Source organism: Strix aluco, chromosome 26 (genome assembly GCF_031877795.1).
Source record: "Strix aluco isolate bStrAlu1 chromosome 26, bStrAlu1.hap1, whole genome shotgun sequence".
NCBI lineage: Eukaryota > Metazoa > Chordata > Aves > Strigiformes > Strigidae > Strix > Strix aluco.
The window spans coordinates 459,732-476,339 of NC_133956.1; the positions used below are offsets into that span (position 1 = coordinate 459,732).

The 16,608-nt window shown below is 54.4% G+C and overlaps 1 protein-coding gene across 1 annotated transcript; it reads left to right on the forward strand.

Annotated features, from left to right (window-relative positions):
* The first annotated feature begins 527 nt into the window (after positions 1–527).
* On the forward strand, positions 528–8,864 carry SF3A3 (splicing factor 3a subunit 3). Its single transcript, XM_074850778.1, has 17 exons — positions 528–678; positions 818–865; positions 1,027–1,079; positions 1,576–1,681; positions 2,151–2,223; positions 2,623–2,714; positions 3,126–3,208; positions 3,593–3,731; positions 4,076–4,144; positions 4,503–4,570; positions 4,907–5,014; positions 5,333–5,402; positions 6,101–6,265; positions 6,377–6,487; positions 6,933–7,023; positions 7,944–7,999; positions 8,570–8,864. Exons 1-17 carry the CDS (start codon positions 583–585, stop codon positions 8,645–8,647), a joined length of 1,506 nt encoding a protein of 501 aa, XP_074706879.1. The 5' UTR covers positions 528–582; the 3' UTR covers positions 8,648–8,864.
* The last annotated feature ends 7,744 nt before the right edge of the window (positions 8,865–16,608 follow it).

Sequence of the window (16,608 nt, forward strand, 5' to 3'; positions counted from 1 at the left end):
AGCCCGCTGGCGACAGCGCTGGTGGAAATGGCGGAGGAAGGGGGTGCTGGGGAGCTCCGCCAGCCCCCCCGCGGGCTGCAGTGCCCACATTCTGTCCAGGTCACGCTGTCGGCACCTTTGGTTTTGTCGCTGCTTTCCTGGCACTTGTGCAACCACCTGTCCTGGCAACGAACCGTCAAAGAGCCGCTCGCAGCCGAGGCCTCGGGCCCTGCTCCAGGGGGACTCCAGCGCCTCAGGCCTCCCCGGGCCCCGCCGCCTCCCCGGGCCCCACCGCCTGGGTGCAGCGCCCGGGGCCCCCCCGCGCCGTCGGGCCTCTCGCGGCGTCCCCAGCAGCTGCTCCGGGCGCTGACACCCCGCTCCTGCGCCCCGGCCCCGCTGCCGTGTCCCGAGCGGGCAGAGGGGACAGCGACAGCGGGCGGCTCCGCCGGGGGCACCGGCGGCCTCGGGGCGCCCCGAGCCCAAAGCGGAACCTTCGCGCCGGGCCGGAACCTTCGCGCGGGGCCCCGGGGCCGGGCCGGGCCCGTCGCGCCGGCGCGGGCGGGAGCGGAAGGGGGAGCGCGGCTTCCGGGCGGGCGCGGGAGGATGGAGACGATCCTGGAGCAGCAGCGGCGGTACCACGAGGAGCGGGAGCGGCTCATGGACGTGATGGTGAAGGAGATGCTCACCAAGAAATCCACGGTGCGCCCGGGGCCGCGGGGGGGGGGGGGGGGGGGGCGGCGGGCCGGGACCGCGCCGACCCCGGCCCCGCTCCTGACCCCGGCCCCGCTCCTGACCCCGGCCCCGCTCCTGACCCCGGCCCCGCTCCTCTTCCCCGCAGCTCCGCGACCAGATCAACTCGGATCACCGGACGCGGGCCATGCAGGACGTGAGTGCGGACGGGACGGGACGGGCCCCTACCGCGGCCCCGGGCGCAACGCGGGCCGGGCCAGGCCTCGCCGAGCGTCCGGGGCCGGCCGGGCCCCGCCCCAGGTGCCCCCCGTCCCTGGTGCCCCCCCGTGGCACTCGGGCGTTTGTTTTGTTTTTTAGCGGTACATGGAAGTGAGCGGCAACCTGCGAGACTTGTATGACGACAAGGACGGGTGAGTGCCTGCAGGGACCCTCGCCCGGCGCGTGTCCGCCAGCGCGTCCCGGGGTGTGTTTTGCAGATGAAGAGCTTGGGGGATCTTTTAAGTCAGTTGTAAATACGCGAGAAGCGATGCCAGTGTCTGAGACCAGGAGCCCAGTTCTGGGGACTAAACCTGCTAGAGCAGGACCCGGGTTGCGCGCTGGATGCGCCCGTGCTGGATGTGCACGTGCTGGATACGCGCATTCGGTTGTTTTCTTAGTTTAAGTCATGGGGGGAGGCTCTGGGTTGCCTCAGAGGTTTGGAGACAACAGCCTGTCCGGTGGGAGACGTGCCCCGGAGCCTCAAACCTGGCAGGTTGTGAGATCAGGTGTGACTTTCTGAGGGTTCGCAGTCCGTCCTACTGGAGCTTCGTGTGACGGAAGCACAGCACTAGGCCTGGAAGAAGGTTGTATCAGTGTCAGCGTGTTTTCCTTTCCGCCTGTAATCTGTCCTTTTTCATGAACTTGTAGCTTACGGAAAGAAGAACTCAGCGCCATTTCAGGGCCAAATGAATTTGCAGAATTCTACAATAGACTGAAACAAATTAAGGAATTTCACCGGAAGCACCCAAATGAGGTAAGTAATTACCTACTTCATGAGAATTGGTGATTTGTGGTCTGCTGGACCTCATCCCTACAACGAATAGACTTTATTTTCCAGTTTAATTGCCTTAATATACAAGTATTAAGTACACAAAAGCATCAGTTGAGAAGAGAAGATGTCCGAGGCTGGGAGGTGCTTCGGGGCAGGGTGTAAGCTCCCGTGTGGGCGGTATGAGGAGGAGGAGGTGCAGGACATGAGCCCTGTTCTCCGCGTGCTGCGCGTTAGCTCGGGAACGTTCTGCTGCTGAGCTGGGCTTTGGTCTCACCTTTCTCGTGCTGGCTAAAGTCAGGCTTTTCTTCTGTGCAAAAGTAATGGTGAAGAAATGCTTTGGATGGCTTTTCAGTTACCAGTTTTATTGTTTGCAACCTATTGTGGTTTTGTATTATTCTGGGCCATTAGCTGAAGTAATAATTGTTTCTGTAACTTCTGTCTGTTCTTAAAGATCTGTGTTCCAATGTCAGTGGAGTTTGAGGAACTGTTGAAGGCCAGAGACAACCCGAGCGAAGAAGCTCAAAGTAAGTTTGTAGTTTTTCTCTGAGGCCAGTTTAAATGAAAATATGGTGCTTACTTGAGAGGCGTTATCTAAGGAGCTGTTTGATCCGTTTTGCATGTTTCAGAGTTCCGCCTCCCTTTTGGTAAATGACTTCTGAAAATTGTTCTTTTGTCATTTAAATTCCTCTGAACTACAGCCCACTGGAATATTCCACAGCAGTGGTGCTTCTCTTGAGGAACGTTCTGGTGGTGCTTATGCAGAGCAGCACTCAGGTTGATCAACGAGTATCCCACTTCCACTGTAAACATCTTCCCTAAGGATAAATTAGTCCACAGTTAATCCTTTTCAAGTTCCAAAGCGTATGCGTAACAAGTAGGGAAGATGAAGCCCATAATAAAGCTCTTCGTGATCTTTCCTACAGATCTGGTGGAGTTCACGGATGAGGAGGGGTATGGACGATACTTAGATCTGCATGATTGTTATCTCAAGTACATTAATCTAAAATCATCAGAGGTAAGTGGCTGCACATGTCTGGGCAGCTTCAGTGCTTAAGGCCGAGGCGTTTTTCTTTGGCTGATTCATGGTTATTTGGGTTTTTTCCTTATGTAAATAAGTTTATTTCCAAATAGCTATTTCAGAGTCACTTTGCTGCACATACAGGTCGGCAGCATCTGAATTCTGCTTCATGACTCCTCTTTTGTTCTCTTCAGCTGATGCCTCTCTACCGTTAACGTGACGATGGAAAAAGCCTGTTTGCTGCTGCCGGGTGTCTCAGGGCGCGTGTTAGCGCGCGGAGAACCCCGGGTTGCTGCAGTCCAGAACCATGGCTTGAGCTAGTGCTCTCCTTTTGGTCTGGCAACTGCAAACTGGATGTTTATTGGGCTGCATGTGTATAAAGTCTGACTCTAACTTTTTTGTTCTTAGAAATTGGATTATATCACGTACTTATCCACATTTGACCAACTCTTCGATATTCCTAAGGAGAGAAAAAATGCTGAATATAAGAGGTGAGCCTTTTTGCCTACCTGCTTCTTTTATGACAGTTGACAAGAAGGCATTTGCTTTTTAAGTGTACAGCTGCTAAGAATGTAGTTAACAGTCAAACTTAACTCATGCAAATTGGGTCACTGAGCTGTGGTAACTCAGTCGCATGTCTGAGCCCCGAGGAAACACGCAGTGCAGCAAAGGTGTGGAAAGCCACACTCTACTCTGTGGAAGGACCTTACTTTATCCTTGTAACTGCTGCATCTAGAAACCGTGTGTTGGAAACTGTCACCATCTTGATGACTTCCCTGTGGAGTACTAGAGGGTAATTACTTTGCAAAGGTGTGGTTAGAGAAATTTGTTAGAGGTTGATACTGAGTTACCTGTGCTCGTGATTACTCTGCCAGGTACCTTGAAATGCTTCTTGAGTACCTGCAGGATTACACGGATCGAGTGAAACCGTTACTGGACCAGAATGAACTTTTTGGGAAAATTCAGACTGAGTTTGAGAAGAAGTGGGAAAATGGAACGTTCCCTGGCTGGCCGGTGAGCAGTTGTTAAGCCCCTGTGAATGCTTCTGTAATTTGAGAGAGATTTTCTGCGAGTCATTTGTGTAAAGTCATCACTGGGGTTAAGCTGATCGCAAGGTGTGCAGCTGTGTATCACAGAGATGCAATTTCATACTAACTTAAGTTCGAAAACCAACGCAGCCAGTTTGAAACTAGCCCTTTTTAAAGTTTGCTTATTTTATATCTCTTCTGTTGTTCTATTGCTCAGTTTAGTGAGGCTTTTTCTCTGTGAAGTAACTGCTTTTCTTGAGGCTAGAGCGTTACATTGCATGAAGCGTTGTAGGATGTCACAAAGATCTTGCATGTGGTTTTCCTCGACAGAAAGAGACCAGCAGTGCGCTCACTCACGCCGGAGCCCACCTGGACCTCTCAGCCTTCTCCTCTTGGGAGGTATGTTTTCAGTGCTCTGTGCTTACTGCTAAATTTTAGCAGGTAGAAGTTTAGTCATTTTGTTTCTTTTCATAATTTTACTTGCCGTGCTTTCACCTCTGGCTCTGTGCTCTCTGAATAAAACTTTGATTGTGCTGATGACTTACATCCCTCTAATGGGAGAAATTAATGTCAAAGATCTGTGTGGATTTGTCACATTCCTCATTTTTCAGTGATGCCCTTGATAGTCCTTTCTGGAATGCTGTTCGTTGTTTATGTTTTGTTTTTTTTTTTTTTTCCTTGAGATAAAACAGACATGCATCTATATTGTATTTGTTTAATAGCTACTCTCTTATTGTGATTTACTTTAATTGAACAGGAATTGGCCTCCCTGGGACTGGACAGGTTAAAATCAGCTTTACTGGCCCTGGGACTAAAATGTGGCGGGTAAGGTGCAGTCTTTTCATATTTTCTTTTCAGTTTTTGAGGTCTTCCTGTCTTGCATTCCTTTATGGGATACTTGTTTTGTCATCTCTATTGTACAAGAATTACTTTAATGATGTTTGAAAGACAAACCTTGAGAAGCAGTCAGGGGGTGCTGCGATGTCCTGTACTGATGTCTCTTGTATAGAAGAACTTGGCTTAAGCAACGAAGGCAAAGATAATAGGAAATCTCATGATCTTTTTAAAAGATAAATTTAGAATTTTGTTGCATGAATTCAGATAGTTCTTGGGAAATTCAAAACTACGGTTTGGACTCATCTCCTCTGTGCTTCTCCATAGGACGCTGGAGGAGCGTGCCCAGAGACTTTTTAGCACTAAAGGCAAATCCCTAGAAGCACTTGATCCCTCCTTGTTTGCTAAGAATCCAAAAACAAAAGGAAGCAAAAGGTGAGTTCCTGAAGGTCCTTCTGAGGTTGGTGGAGTTCTCACTTGGATGAGAAGTATTCTACAGGCGTGGCTCTATACAGTCGGGACAGATTCTTAGAGTATTAGAAGCTTTTCACCCTGGACCAAACAGTCCTGAACCAAATGGAGGGTATCAGAGCTGGATGCGTGTGTGTGCACCGTCTAGTTTACACGGGCTGTTTGGTATTTTTTTCTGTTTTCTTGCTGTATACAAGTCAAGTTTCTCTTTAGGAGTTCAGTGTACACATGATGTTTGCAGTTCTGGAATGGACTTCATGAAGTTTCTTTATCTATTTCCAGAGACACTGAAAGAAATAAAGATCTTGCGTTCCTGGAAGCTCAGATTTATGAGTATGTAGAAGTTCTTGGGGTAAGGATTTTATTTGGTCTTTGAGCTTTTTATTTCAAAGCTATCAGATAGTGACTGGAAGGTTGTCCACATCTTTACCCCGTGCTTTCATAGTCAGCATGACAAGAAGAGTTACTGTCATGTCCAGAGTCATAATGTTTTAAAGTGCATGTTAGCAGACAGCTTTTTCTGTCAGTAAGTAGAATATGATGGATTACCTTTGTATTTCTGTTAGCTAATTATTTGGCAGGCTTTTGTGAACAGGCAGACCTTGTGTCTGCCCCAGTCCCAGATACGGAGGCTACATGTTCCCTTGCGGAAGCCTGGTTTTTTTCTTCTAGGCACCACATCAGTGTAGATAATTTCTATTTTATGCCTAAATCACAGGGTATCACAGACCTTTACTTGTTCTGCCTTGATGCTTGCCTTAAGTCCTTGCTTCAGTTTGGGGCGATTGCTTTTAGCAGGGTGGCTGTTGCTGTTAGCTTGTCACCTTGGAAGTGCTCATGGCAGTACAAGTTTTCAATTCTTTGGAAGTAGGAAATGTTATACTAAAAAGTTAAGTTGTTGGGCTAAGTAAAATGAGAGTTCTCTGTTTCGTACTGGTCTTCCATTCCCCTCCCTCTGTGCACTGAGGAAGTGTTTCATGCTGCAAGAGTTTGCCCTTATTTTGTTGCTGTCATGTTTTGTGAACAATTCCTTCTCTTCTCACGCTCTAGGAGCAGAGACACCTCACTCACGAGAATGTGCAGCGTAAGCAAGCACGGACAGGAGAAGAGAGGGAGGAGGAGGAGGAAGAGCAGATCAGTGAGAGTGAGAGTGAAGATGAAGAAAATGAAATCATTTATAATCCTAAAAATCTGCCTCTTGGTTGGGATGGCAAGGTAACTGAGATTGCCAGGTCTGGGAAAGTGGGGGATGTCGCTGACTCCACACTATTCTGTTTGAACCTGCCTTGCCATTTGGCCTAATCCTTGTCTCTCTTCGCTTGTCAGCCAATCCCATACTGGTTATATAAATTACATGGTTTAAACATCAACTACAATTGTGAGATTTGTGGCAACTACACCTACCGAGGGCCTAAAGCTTTTCAGCGTCACTTTGCAGTAAGTAACGTTTTTCTACAAAAACGTCAATACTGTGTTCAGATAATCTTTATAATAAGTAACTAGTAAATCACCAGAGTGCCCAAGGGGCACTTCTTCCACTTCTGACATGTGGGTCTGGGCTGATGCTGCGGGGCCGGGCGGTTGGAACTGTAAATGATGTAGGAGGTGCTGAGGTCTCTTCTGCCGGCTCCTGTACGGCCTCTTGTTTGGACACGAATTCCACTATCCAGGCCTGACTGGTGCAGAGTGCCTGTTGGCTGCCAGTGGTTTGTTACCGTCTAAAATACAGAAAAAATATTTGTATAGAGGTCTTTAGGACTGGTAGATTTGTATGTTGATATTTGTGTCATCATGTCTGGATGTTAGTACGTCTTTTTGGCGGGGTGGGGGGTGGGGGGGGGGCGTTCCCTGCCTATGCTGACCTCTCGCCTCCCCTCCCCAGGAGTGGCGACACGCTCACGGAATGCGGTGCCTGGGCATTCCCAACACGGCCCATTTTGCCAATGTCACGCAGATTGAGGACGCAGTCTCGTGTAAGTACTGGTGGCAGAACGGGGAGCGGGTGGCATGAGAACGCTCATATTGGCTCTCGCCAAAAATATGTCTTGCGCTGTGACAAGAGACTAGTTTTGGGAAAGAGAGTAAGAAACAGGGTGCCTGTGGGACGATCCTTCCTTGGACCATCCCTCCCAGCTCTTAGAAGGAGAATGGCCTTTTTTCTTTGGACGCCTGCAGGAGCAGATGCGTGCTGGGATTGCCAGTGAAGCGTTTGTTTGTTGCCGGCTGTTTTGTCGGTGATGCTTTGTGTATGAAATCTCAGCTGAGGGCAATGGGCCACCACTTCCTCAGGCAGAGTGTGGCTACATCCTCCCGTGTAACTCTCACTTAATTGATGTTCGTCAGTGTCTTCATGGGGAAGCCAGAAAAACCTTCATAAATGGTGGAGCCTATAGGCAGATGTTGAAAGCCTACGGTACTTAGGACTTAGAGTGGTTATAAATTAATGCAGCTAATCTGTGCTGATGTTTTGAGGAGGCTGCCTCATGCAGAGGCGGTTTCTTAGACCTGCCCTGCTTAGGTTAACAGATACAGGTTATGGTTCCTGGAGCTAAATTAATTCTTGCCTAGAAGAAACCAAAGAGGTAAAGCCTTAATTTCCCAAACAGGCTATTATTACCTTTGGAGCTGTATGTCTGAAGTAGCAGTTTTAGACCTTTGTCTTCTGTGTCCCATCCCGAACGATCACTTTAAAGCCCTGTTTGCTTTAGTTCTATGCCTTTTGGTAAACCATGCCGAGGAATGATAAATTTGTAATGGATATTAGATACATTCCTGGACTGCTGAAGTGACGGCATTTAAAAGAAAAAAAAAGTTCATGTGTATATTTTACTAGATTAAAAACTAGTATCTCCAGGGAAATGGCATCACATCCTGTATGACTTTGTAATTACAGTGTGGGCAAAGCTGAAACAACAGAAGGCTTCAGAGCGATGGCAGCCCGATACAGAGGTGAGATGTTCTGGAGGCCTTTGGGAGTAGGGGGAGCCCCCCGCTGACCTCGCACAAACTGTCTGGCTCTGTCAGAATTCCCGAGTCCCTGCTTGCAGGAGAGACAGGCAGGAGCCTGCGCTGCTGGTCACACAGCTCCTGTTAGTGGCCAGGTGTGAAAAGCACTTCCCATGCTCTGTTGGAAAGTCGTTCTGCTGGGACAGACTCGGCCCTTTGTGTACGAATCCTCTGACACGCTGCTTTACAGTGCCCACGTCGTCTGTTTTGTGGGGGGAAAAATGAACTGTTGTGAGCAGTGGGTTCGTTGTACTGGTGCCTTTTCATGAATGTCTGTCTCAAACCATTTTTCCACAGTATGCAGGGCGACTGTGGGAAATACAGCCTGTAGTGGAGCTTGTAATTATCCTGACTCTGAACGAGCTCTGCTCCTGGAGCCCGCCAGCAGATCCCCTGCGTGCGAGGCTCCTGGCAGGACGGTCCTGTTCAGTGGGTGCTGCTGGGGCTGCAACTCGCAGTACGGCCCGAGTCAGGCTGTGTCCGGGTGGCTCTAAACTGTTTGTTCCGTTCTAGGAGGAGTACGAGGATTCCAGTGGGAACGTGGTGAATAAAAAGACCTATGAGGACTTGAAACGTCAAGGCCTGCTGTAGCTTTTCCCAAGTGAAGGATTTCACATCTGAAAAGCAAGTGGAGAAGCATCAGCAGCTCTGACTCCTCAGTTTCTGGATTTTCTATGTGCATGAGTATAGATTTCAAGGATACTTTATAGATTCACTTTCTAGTAAGCCCCTTGTGAAAAACAGACTTGTGATGTTATTTTGTATCAAAAAAAACCCCTTGAAAAATAAACTGATTTTAATTTAGGAAGTGCTGAGAAACTTGTCTCCTTTCGTATGCTGGAAGGAAGAGATTTGATTTATGGTGTTTTTAAAGCGCTTTTTATGCGGTTTGAATTCTCAGAAACAATTGTCTCTCTCTTAGTCCCGTTCTGATGGAAATTCCTAGGATGAGGATTGACTTTCTGTAGAGCACACGTGAACGTTGCGTGCTGACAGCGACTAACAGTCTGTACTATATCTTGCTGTCAGCATTCGGTTTTCTTCGGGCTCCTTTGCAAAACAAATTTACTTGGCTTGCATTGCTGCTTTTACCTCAGGTCTGTCTCCCTGTGGAGCTTTGGCCACTGGGATTTTTTTCAGGGCATTAATTGAGCTTGGTTTAGGTTGGGCTGTGTGGGCGGCTTGTGGTAATTTCTCGAGCGTTGTTGTTGACTTGAGAGCTGCGGTAGATTCTAGTGCAGATCCCTTTGGTGACTCCTGAGCTGTGGTGCAGGAGGATTGCGGCAGGAACACACGATGCGTTTAGATGTGGCCGTTGTGACTCCAGGAGCGTTCTCGGTGCTCCTCAGCGCTGTGCTCAGAGCTGCCTGTACGTACCCCACGACGTTCTGCTGCTGCACGCTTCGCGAGTCCGGGGAGGAGGAGAGGCGTTGGGGGGGGCCACGCGTGCTTGCGCCCCTGCCAGCCCCTCGGGGTTTCCGTTTTGGCATCGAGTGGGCCTATGTGACGCCTCTGGCCTTGGAAAGGCCCTTTCCCCGTGGTCGCTCTGCGGGGCCGTTGGCGTCTCCAGCTGCGGAGGAGCAGCAGCAGGTAACCGCTGCTTCCCAGGGGTGCTGGTTTGCGCAGCTGGGGGTTGGCAGGGGAGGGGCTGGCGCTGGCTGCCAGCCTCTGCGGCGGGACAGCAGCGGCTGCCGGCGCTCGGACCCGCTCCTGGCTGTGGCGGCTGCAGCCTTCGCTGGGGCTTCGGGGAGTGGACGGACGGGGTGAGTCAGTGCCCTGGGCTCTTTCCTTTCCCTGCGCCGGGGGAAGGTCGTTCTCGGGGTGAGGCTGCGTCTGGTGGGCGCTCAGCCCTGGAGCAGCACCCGGCGTGGTATGGCCCAAACCTGCTCTGGGTGGAGGCTGCTCGGGTCTGGAGGCGAGAGGTGCCAGCCCGCGCCGTCTGTCACCCTGAACGAGCTGCCTCGGTGGCCGCAGTGGAAGCTTCAGCCACTCCAGGTCCTTGGGGAACACCAACGGCCTGGATCATGAGACGGGGGGGTGTTACAGTTCTCCTTGGGGAACTCGGCCTCGGAGCCCATGTGGAGTCACGTCCCTGCTGTTTGCCTGGCTGAGCCGGTAAAGATGGTGAATGGGAAGCAGAGAGAGTCCCATGGCAGAGAGCTGGGTGTGTGGGAAATGCCAAAGCGGGTGGAACCTCCCAAACCACGGGGGTGAGGGACGGGGCGGTGAGAGGCTGCACAGACACCCCCTCGTAGTCAGAACGTGACAGCAGCGTGGAGGCACGTGCAAGGACGTAACCAGGAGCTTCTTGGTGGAAAACCTCCGTCCGCTGAACCTGCTCCCTGGCGAAGCCCTGCGGCCGCTGGCAGAGCCCCGTCCTGCCCGCCGTGACGCAGCGGCAGCTGCTGTGCCCGCGCTCGGGGGGAAGCCGCGGTGCCCAGGCCAGGCAGGTGGGAGACCCCGTGTGAGCGGGGTGTGTGTGCCGCTGTCCTGGGCTGGGGGCTGTGGCGCGGCTGCAGGAGGGGAGCAGGACAGGTGGGGAGGATGCAACTGTTTATTGTGAGTTGACCAGAACTTGGCAGTGCAATGGCTGTTCATCATCCAGAGCATTTCCACCCCTTGCCAGGGAGGGCTACTGTAGCCGTAAATGTTCCTGTTTGTGCTCCACATGGGTTGTGTGCCAGAGCTAACAGGCCTGTGTGTTGCTCTCTGCCAGGTCCTGAGGGCTTGTTGCGTTGGCATGTCTGGAAACAGGCGTTTTTCACACCAGACTTTGTCCATCCCCAGCAAGAACTGCTGTGGAGGGTCCCCTGCTGTCCTGAGCTCTGGGGGCTGCTGGGCTTGGTCCCTTCCATGACGGGCGCTGCTGCCAGCAGGTCGCATCTTCATTTGCAAACAGCATCAGCAAACGGCTGCCTGGTGCCAGGTGTCGCCTGTAACCACCTGCCCCCGCGCTGCCTGCGAGCGCCGGTGCGGGGTTACCACACCAACGGGAGCACGTGGCTTCCCGGGGGGCTCCGCTCACCCCTGGGCCCCGTCAGCGGCAGGTGGCTGCGGCAGCCTCGGTGGCTTTGGGGAACCTCTCGGGAGGGAGCGACTGCGGGTGTCCCAGGGCTGAGCCCGCGCGGCTCAGAGCCTGTTGAGGCGACCTGGACTGCAGTTCTCAGAGGTGCTGTTGGTGGGTTTTGTTTTTCCTGCCTGGAAAGCATGTCCTGCCACTGCAGGGACCAAAACCAAAGCACTGAACAAGCTGGATTTCTCTGGCATCCAGAATAAAGGCTGCAGAATTTTCTAGGAGAAAGGTTTCTTAAAAAAAACCCAAAACCTTCAATGGGAAAAGTCTTTTTTATGTAACTTGTCCTGATGTTGTTCCTGCTACCTCACTCCGAGCCGTGGGCCGGGCAGATGCGGGGAGCACGTGCTAGAGCGACCCTGGGCTGTCCCCGCCTGTGCCCAGCTCTGACTGTGCCTCTCCCTGCCAGGTCCCAGGCAAAGCTGCTGGTGGATGAAGATGGGAGGTGGCCGATGGCTCGTCCGCCCCATTCAAGGTAGCAGAGGCTCTGCCGCAGCGTGGGGAGCAGTGTCTGTCCCGCCGAGCCCGGGACACCCGTCTCTGCCCCTGCTGTGCCAGAGGCTCCCTGGGGCGAGGGGGGTCTCTGGGCGGGTGGGGGGGCCTTTCTGCTGCGGGGCTGGTCCCCTGCGGCCAGCACGTGTCCCTGAACTCAGGTGTGTCTGTGGGGCTCCTCACGCCCTCCCTGAGGGGAACTGGCCGTTGCCCTGCTCCAAGGAGGCCGGTGGGGGCTGGATTTGGTGTTTGAGGGCAAACTGCCCGTGCTGCTGGGGGGGCTCTTTGGGCTGTGGTGGTCTCAGTCGTCCCTGCTCCGTTCCAGGCCTGCTGCTCTGCATCTTGGCTCTGCACCTCTGCGTCCAGGACCCTCTTGCCACAGCAGGTGAGCTCTGCACCCCAAGGGAAACCTGGGGGTCCTGTGGGGAGTGGGGCAAAGGCAGCGTGGTGCAACAGGGACTTTGTCCCTGTCCCCTCCAGGCTGCATTCTGTAGGATGGAGCTGCGCTGAGGAACCTTTTCTGAAGGTTTTGACCCCAGAAAAGCCTGTTCCTCACATGCAGCGTGGCTGGAAGGGGGAGGGAGAAGCTGTTGCAACATCTGTCCATAGTGCTGCTGCTGTGGCCTGTCTGACCTGCTTGTTGGGCTGCCCGGTTGCTGGCTGCAAACAGACCTTGTTTGGGACATCCTGGTGCTGCCTGATGTCCACATCCCCACAGCAACGTGACCGACGCTTCCCGCAGATTCCTTTGGACCGTGCTGTGGCGCAGGAGGGGATGCCGGGCTTGCTGAGTGCCAGGTTGCTGTTTCCTTCACCAAAGGGGCACTTTGTGTCTTCCAGAGCACAGCAGAGCCGCCAACGCCTCGGTGGCCGCCAACGCCTCGGTGGCCGCCAATGCCTCAGTGAACCGTACAGAAGCAGCACCGGTAAAGAAGGGGGTGGAAAGAGGGCCTTTGGCTGGGCGGTTACAGGTGTTACGAGCCCAGCTGGTCTCTCATGAGACTGGGAGCCCGTGACAGCATCTCCTGGGGCGGAAGGGGAGCACCTCGGGCATGGCGGGGGGGCAGCCCCTCCAGACAGCAAGGCCGTGGCTGGGGACAGTGCCCGGTGCCGTGTGAGGAGGTTCCGCTGCAGGGTGACACCCGGGTGTATTCTCCCTCCAGCTCACCTGCCAGAGCTTTCAGTGCTCTGGGGAGAGGTGCTACCAGGATGACGCCCATGCCAACGAAACGGTGACCTGCCATAATCAGACTTACTGCGAGGTACGGAGGTGCAGGGGGGCTGTGACAGGGACAGTCTGTGTTCCCTTTCTTTATATCAGGAACCCACAGTACTCTATTAAGTCTGTGTCAGTCTCCTGCTTCTCTCTCTGTGGCAGTCTATCAGTTATTTTTGCTCCTTCGTAACGGCATCTCTTCACACTCCTAGCATTTTTTCCTTTGGCTCTGCTGTTGCAGCTTTATCGTTTCTCCAGCACAAACTACACAGCTGGGTGCAGCAGTGCCTGCGGCACGGAGCTATGCAGGCCCAACAGCAGCGTCAGCACGCAGCCCTGTGCCCTGGACTGCTGCGACTCCCCCCTCTGCCTGCAGCTCAATGCCAGCTCCTACGGTAACTGCCCGTGGGGTCCCCAGCGAGGGTGCGAGGTCTGGGGTGGATCCTGCTGCACAGGAGGGAGATGGGTGGGCAAAACCCGCTGCAGAGGGCTGGCTGTGGCGCGTCACTGCATCCCCTCTGCCCTGGGGCTCTGTCTCTCCCTGGGAGGGGGGTGAGGGGCCACAGCGTGAGCCACGCTGGTGAATCTGTCTGGTGTGCGGCTGTGGGGGGCTCCACGCGGGCTGAGTACTGGGCACAGCCTCACAGGGCTCCTCATGTGTCTGCAGGTGACCTGCCGCCCGCCACTGCGCCGCCTACGACCACCACCACCACCCTCCGAGCTCCCCCCCGAAACGTAGGTACCGGCCGGGCAGATGCTGCTGCGGCCATGGGCTCTCCTGGGGCTGCAGCCCCCACCTGAGGGGGGGGGGGAGTGGGAAGGGTCCCTCCTGCACCTGCGTTACAGGGTCAAAAGCTGCCCCTGGAAGGGGAACAAATCCGTAACGAGCTTTGAAAGAAGAGTCTGTAATGAGTCCTGTCAAATGCGCCTGTGCCCACGCCCCGCCCTTAGATGGGTTCGAGCAGTCAGAAGCAACTGGGTGCTGAGCCTTGCTCGCAGCCGCAGGGAGGGCACTGCAGCCTCCTCAGCCTGCCTGGCGGGGAAGGTGCTGATCTTTGCAGAGCCCTCTTAAGAGGAAGGAAAAGGAGGCTTGAAACTTGTTTGCTGTGTGGGTGTTTCACTGAAGTTTCCTGCGGTTTCAGATGGGGTGCTGTTAGAGTTTGTATCTAAAACGCCTGAGACGGCACCAGCCAAACACTGCAGAACAGAGGGGGGTTGGAAAGGAGCCCTCAGGAAGGAAGGGCTGTCTGAAGTTCAGTTCTCGTCCTGGGAGTCCTGCTCTCCAACCCATGAACAGACGGTGTCTCCTCTGGCCCTCTCTTGTAGGGGAAAGTGTGCGCAGCGTTCTCCTGTCATGGGGATGGATGTTTCAGAGGCAAGAAGACTGTTGCTAGATGCGTTGTTGGGCAGGAGTTCTGTGAGGTATGGCCTTGGGCTAAAGAGCAGGACAGCCCAGGAGCTGGGGAGTGCCCAGGGGCCTGGTGGTTCCTGTAATGCCAGTAGAAAGGTTTGGCAGGAGCCTCAGGCTAATGTCTCTCTCCTCCTTCCAGATGAAGAAGATGGGCTTGAATTATGTGGCGGGATGTAGCAAAGCCTGCAAGGCTGCCAAACCAGTCTGTGCCGGGGGGATGAAGGCTGCCTGTTACCAGGAGTGCTGCCCAGCGACCCTGAGAGCCAGCTGTCTGAAACTGGACGGCAAAGTTCACGTCAATAGCGCTGGGCGGGTGACTCTGGCCCCGCTCTTGAAGGTCCTGGGGTGTGGGGTGGTCCTTCTCCTGAATTACAGGGTCTCTGCTTCCCTCGGGGGGTGAGCAGCCGTCCAGGTGCTCCGCAGTGCTCCTTAGGATCCCTCTTGCTCTCTGACTTCAGCCAAGGCCGCTCTCAAACACCCTCTGTTACGTCCCCATCCCAGGAAGGAGGTGGCCCAGCTGCGGGTGGCTGCTGCTCCCCCTGCCCGGGCGCCTCTGGGCCTCCGAGTGAAGCGCCGTGGCTGCGGGTTTCTGATGGGCTCCAGGCTCCGTTCCCGTTGTCCTGCAGCACAACGTTCCTGTTCTGCTTCGAGAAGAGGCCCGGGGCCGCCTCCTCCCATTTAGCAGCCGCTTGGTGACTGGCAAGTCCCGGCTGCGGGTGGATGTGGGGCTCCCCCTCGTCGTGGCGAGCTGGTGCTCTGCTCCTGCCTCTGGGCACAGCGATGACACTGGCTCCCTGCCCAGGCTGCCCTGGGGGTGCCCTCCTCGGGGCTGCTCTCCCCTTTCCCCCTGCTTCCCAGTCCCACTTCAAGCCTCTTCTGCATTACAACTGGAGAGGACGAATCCCAGGTGCTGCGGGGCCTTGTTGCTGCCTCGCTCACACGGTGTGAGCCGCCCTTTGGCCCCTACGCCCAGCTGAAGCATAGGGAGAACGCCAGATCTCCTCTTGTGCCCCTTTCCTGGGTGACTATTTGGGCAGGAAAGCCCTTTCATTAGGACACGTCAGCAGCAGCAGCTTTCCCCCCCGTCTTTCCAACAGCAGCTCAGCAGCTGCCCTAAGGGCTGGGCCCCTCCCGAAGCCCTCGAAAGGAAAACTTTCCCCTGGGGATGCTCATGCGCCATGGTAGCACAGGACCACCACTCTTGCCCAACTGGCCAAGGGCCACCACCGTGGCTCCCTGGGGGTCTGCTCGTGGGCAGCTGCACTTGCTGCCCTGCACAGGTCCCTGCTGCTGATCCCAAACCCCACCTCCCACCCCCAAGATCCACTCTAAATCCTGCACCTTCCTGGGCCGGGCAAGTCCTGGCTCCTGTTTGGTGTCTCACATTTCAGTGAATTTTAAATACTGTAATCGAGACTCCCCCAGTGCATCCAGAGGAAAAGCACATTATCTATGAGCTGAGGAAGCTACAAGGAGGTATTCTTCTTCCCTGCCCTGCCCAAAACCTGTAGCCCTGGGAGACTTGCAGCTAATTACTGAGCGCTGCGGCAGCGCGCGCGCCTCTGTGCTGCTGGGACTGCAGATGCTGGAGTGAGTGACCTCAGGGGCAGGAACAAGAGGGTGTTAAGCCTGCTTAAAAACTAGAAAATTCTGCCTTGACTGAAGGCACAGGGCCTGCTCTAGTTAATAATCTGCTTGCAGTGCAGCCCTTCTGGGCACCCTCCTACTTGTTAGTTTAAAACTGCTCCGGTATTGAAATATCTCTTGTCTGGGTAGGTAGAATCAGTAACCGTGTTTCATCTCCAATTTTTAGGCAGGAAAATGGGATTAATGTAAACGTGTTGCACGCATTAGATGATCCTGTTTCCCATCTGTGATTCTCTGCTGCTCCAGGCAGAGCAGAGACCGCCCCCGGTGCTCCCCCCAGCCCGTTACTGCGTCACCCCGAGCCGCCGTGTCGCTCCTCAGGCAGAATTCACCGGTGCCAACGTGCCGCTGACCCTGCAGACGCACCGCTGTCCTCTGCCGCTACTGTCTCTTGAAAGAAAAGATTGCAAAAATATAAGAACGTGTGTGTCAGGCCCCTGGCTGGTGACGGGGTGTCTCAAGTGCGGCTCACGGGAAGGGGAGGGAGAGCCCCGTGGTGCGGGGATGAGGCACAGCGCTGGCCGGCCCTTGGGCCCCTTGTGCGGCCGCCAGCCCTGCGGCTTTGCTCGCCAGCCCGGGCCAGGGGCTGTGGTGCAGCTGATGAGGGGCTGGATGAAGCCACAAGCCAGAACGTGACAAAGCAAGCCTGGCTGGAACCACAGCCGGCCCTTCCACGTTGCAGGGGCTCAGCCAGCCCCTTTCCGGTGCATCAA

Bases quoted from the DNA above. Each gene is read 5' to 3' on its own strand.
- SF3A3 (XM_074850778.1), top strand. From the start codon at position 583: ATGGAGACGATCCTGGAGCAGCAGCGGCGGTACCACGAGGAGCGGGAG. The intron at 4,145-4,502 runs GTATGTTTTCAG...TTAATTGAACAG, and splicing joins CAGCCTTCTCCTCTTGGGAG to GAATTGGCCTCCCTGGGACT. The intron at 7,024-7,943 runs GTAAGTACTGGT...TTGTAATTACAG, and splicing joins GATTGAGGACGCAGTCTCGT to TGTGGGCAAAGCTGAAACAA.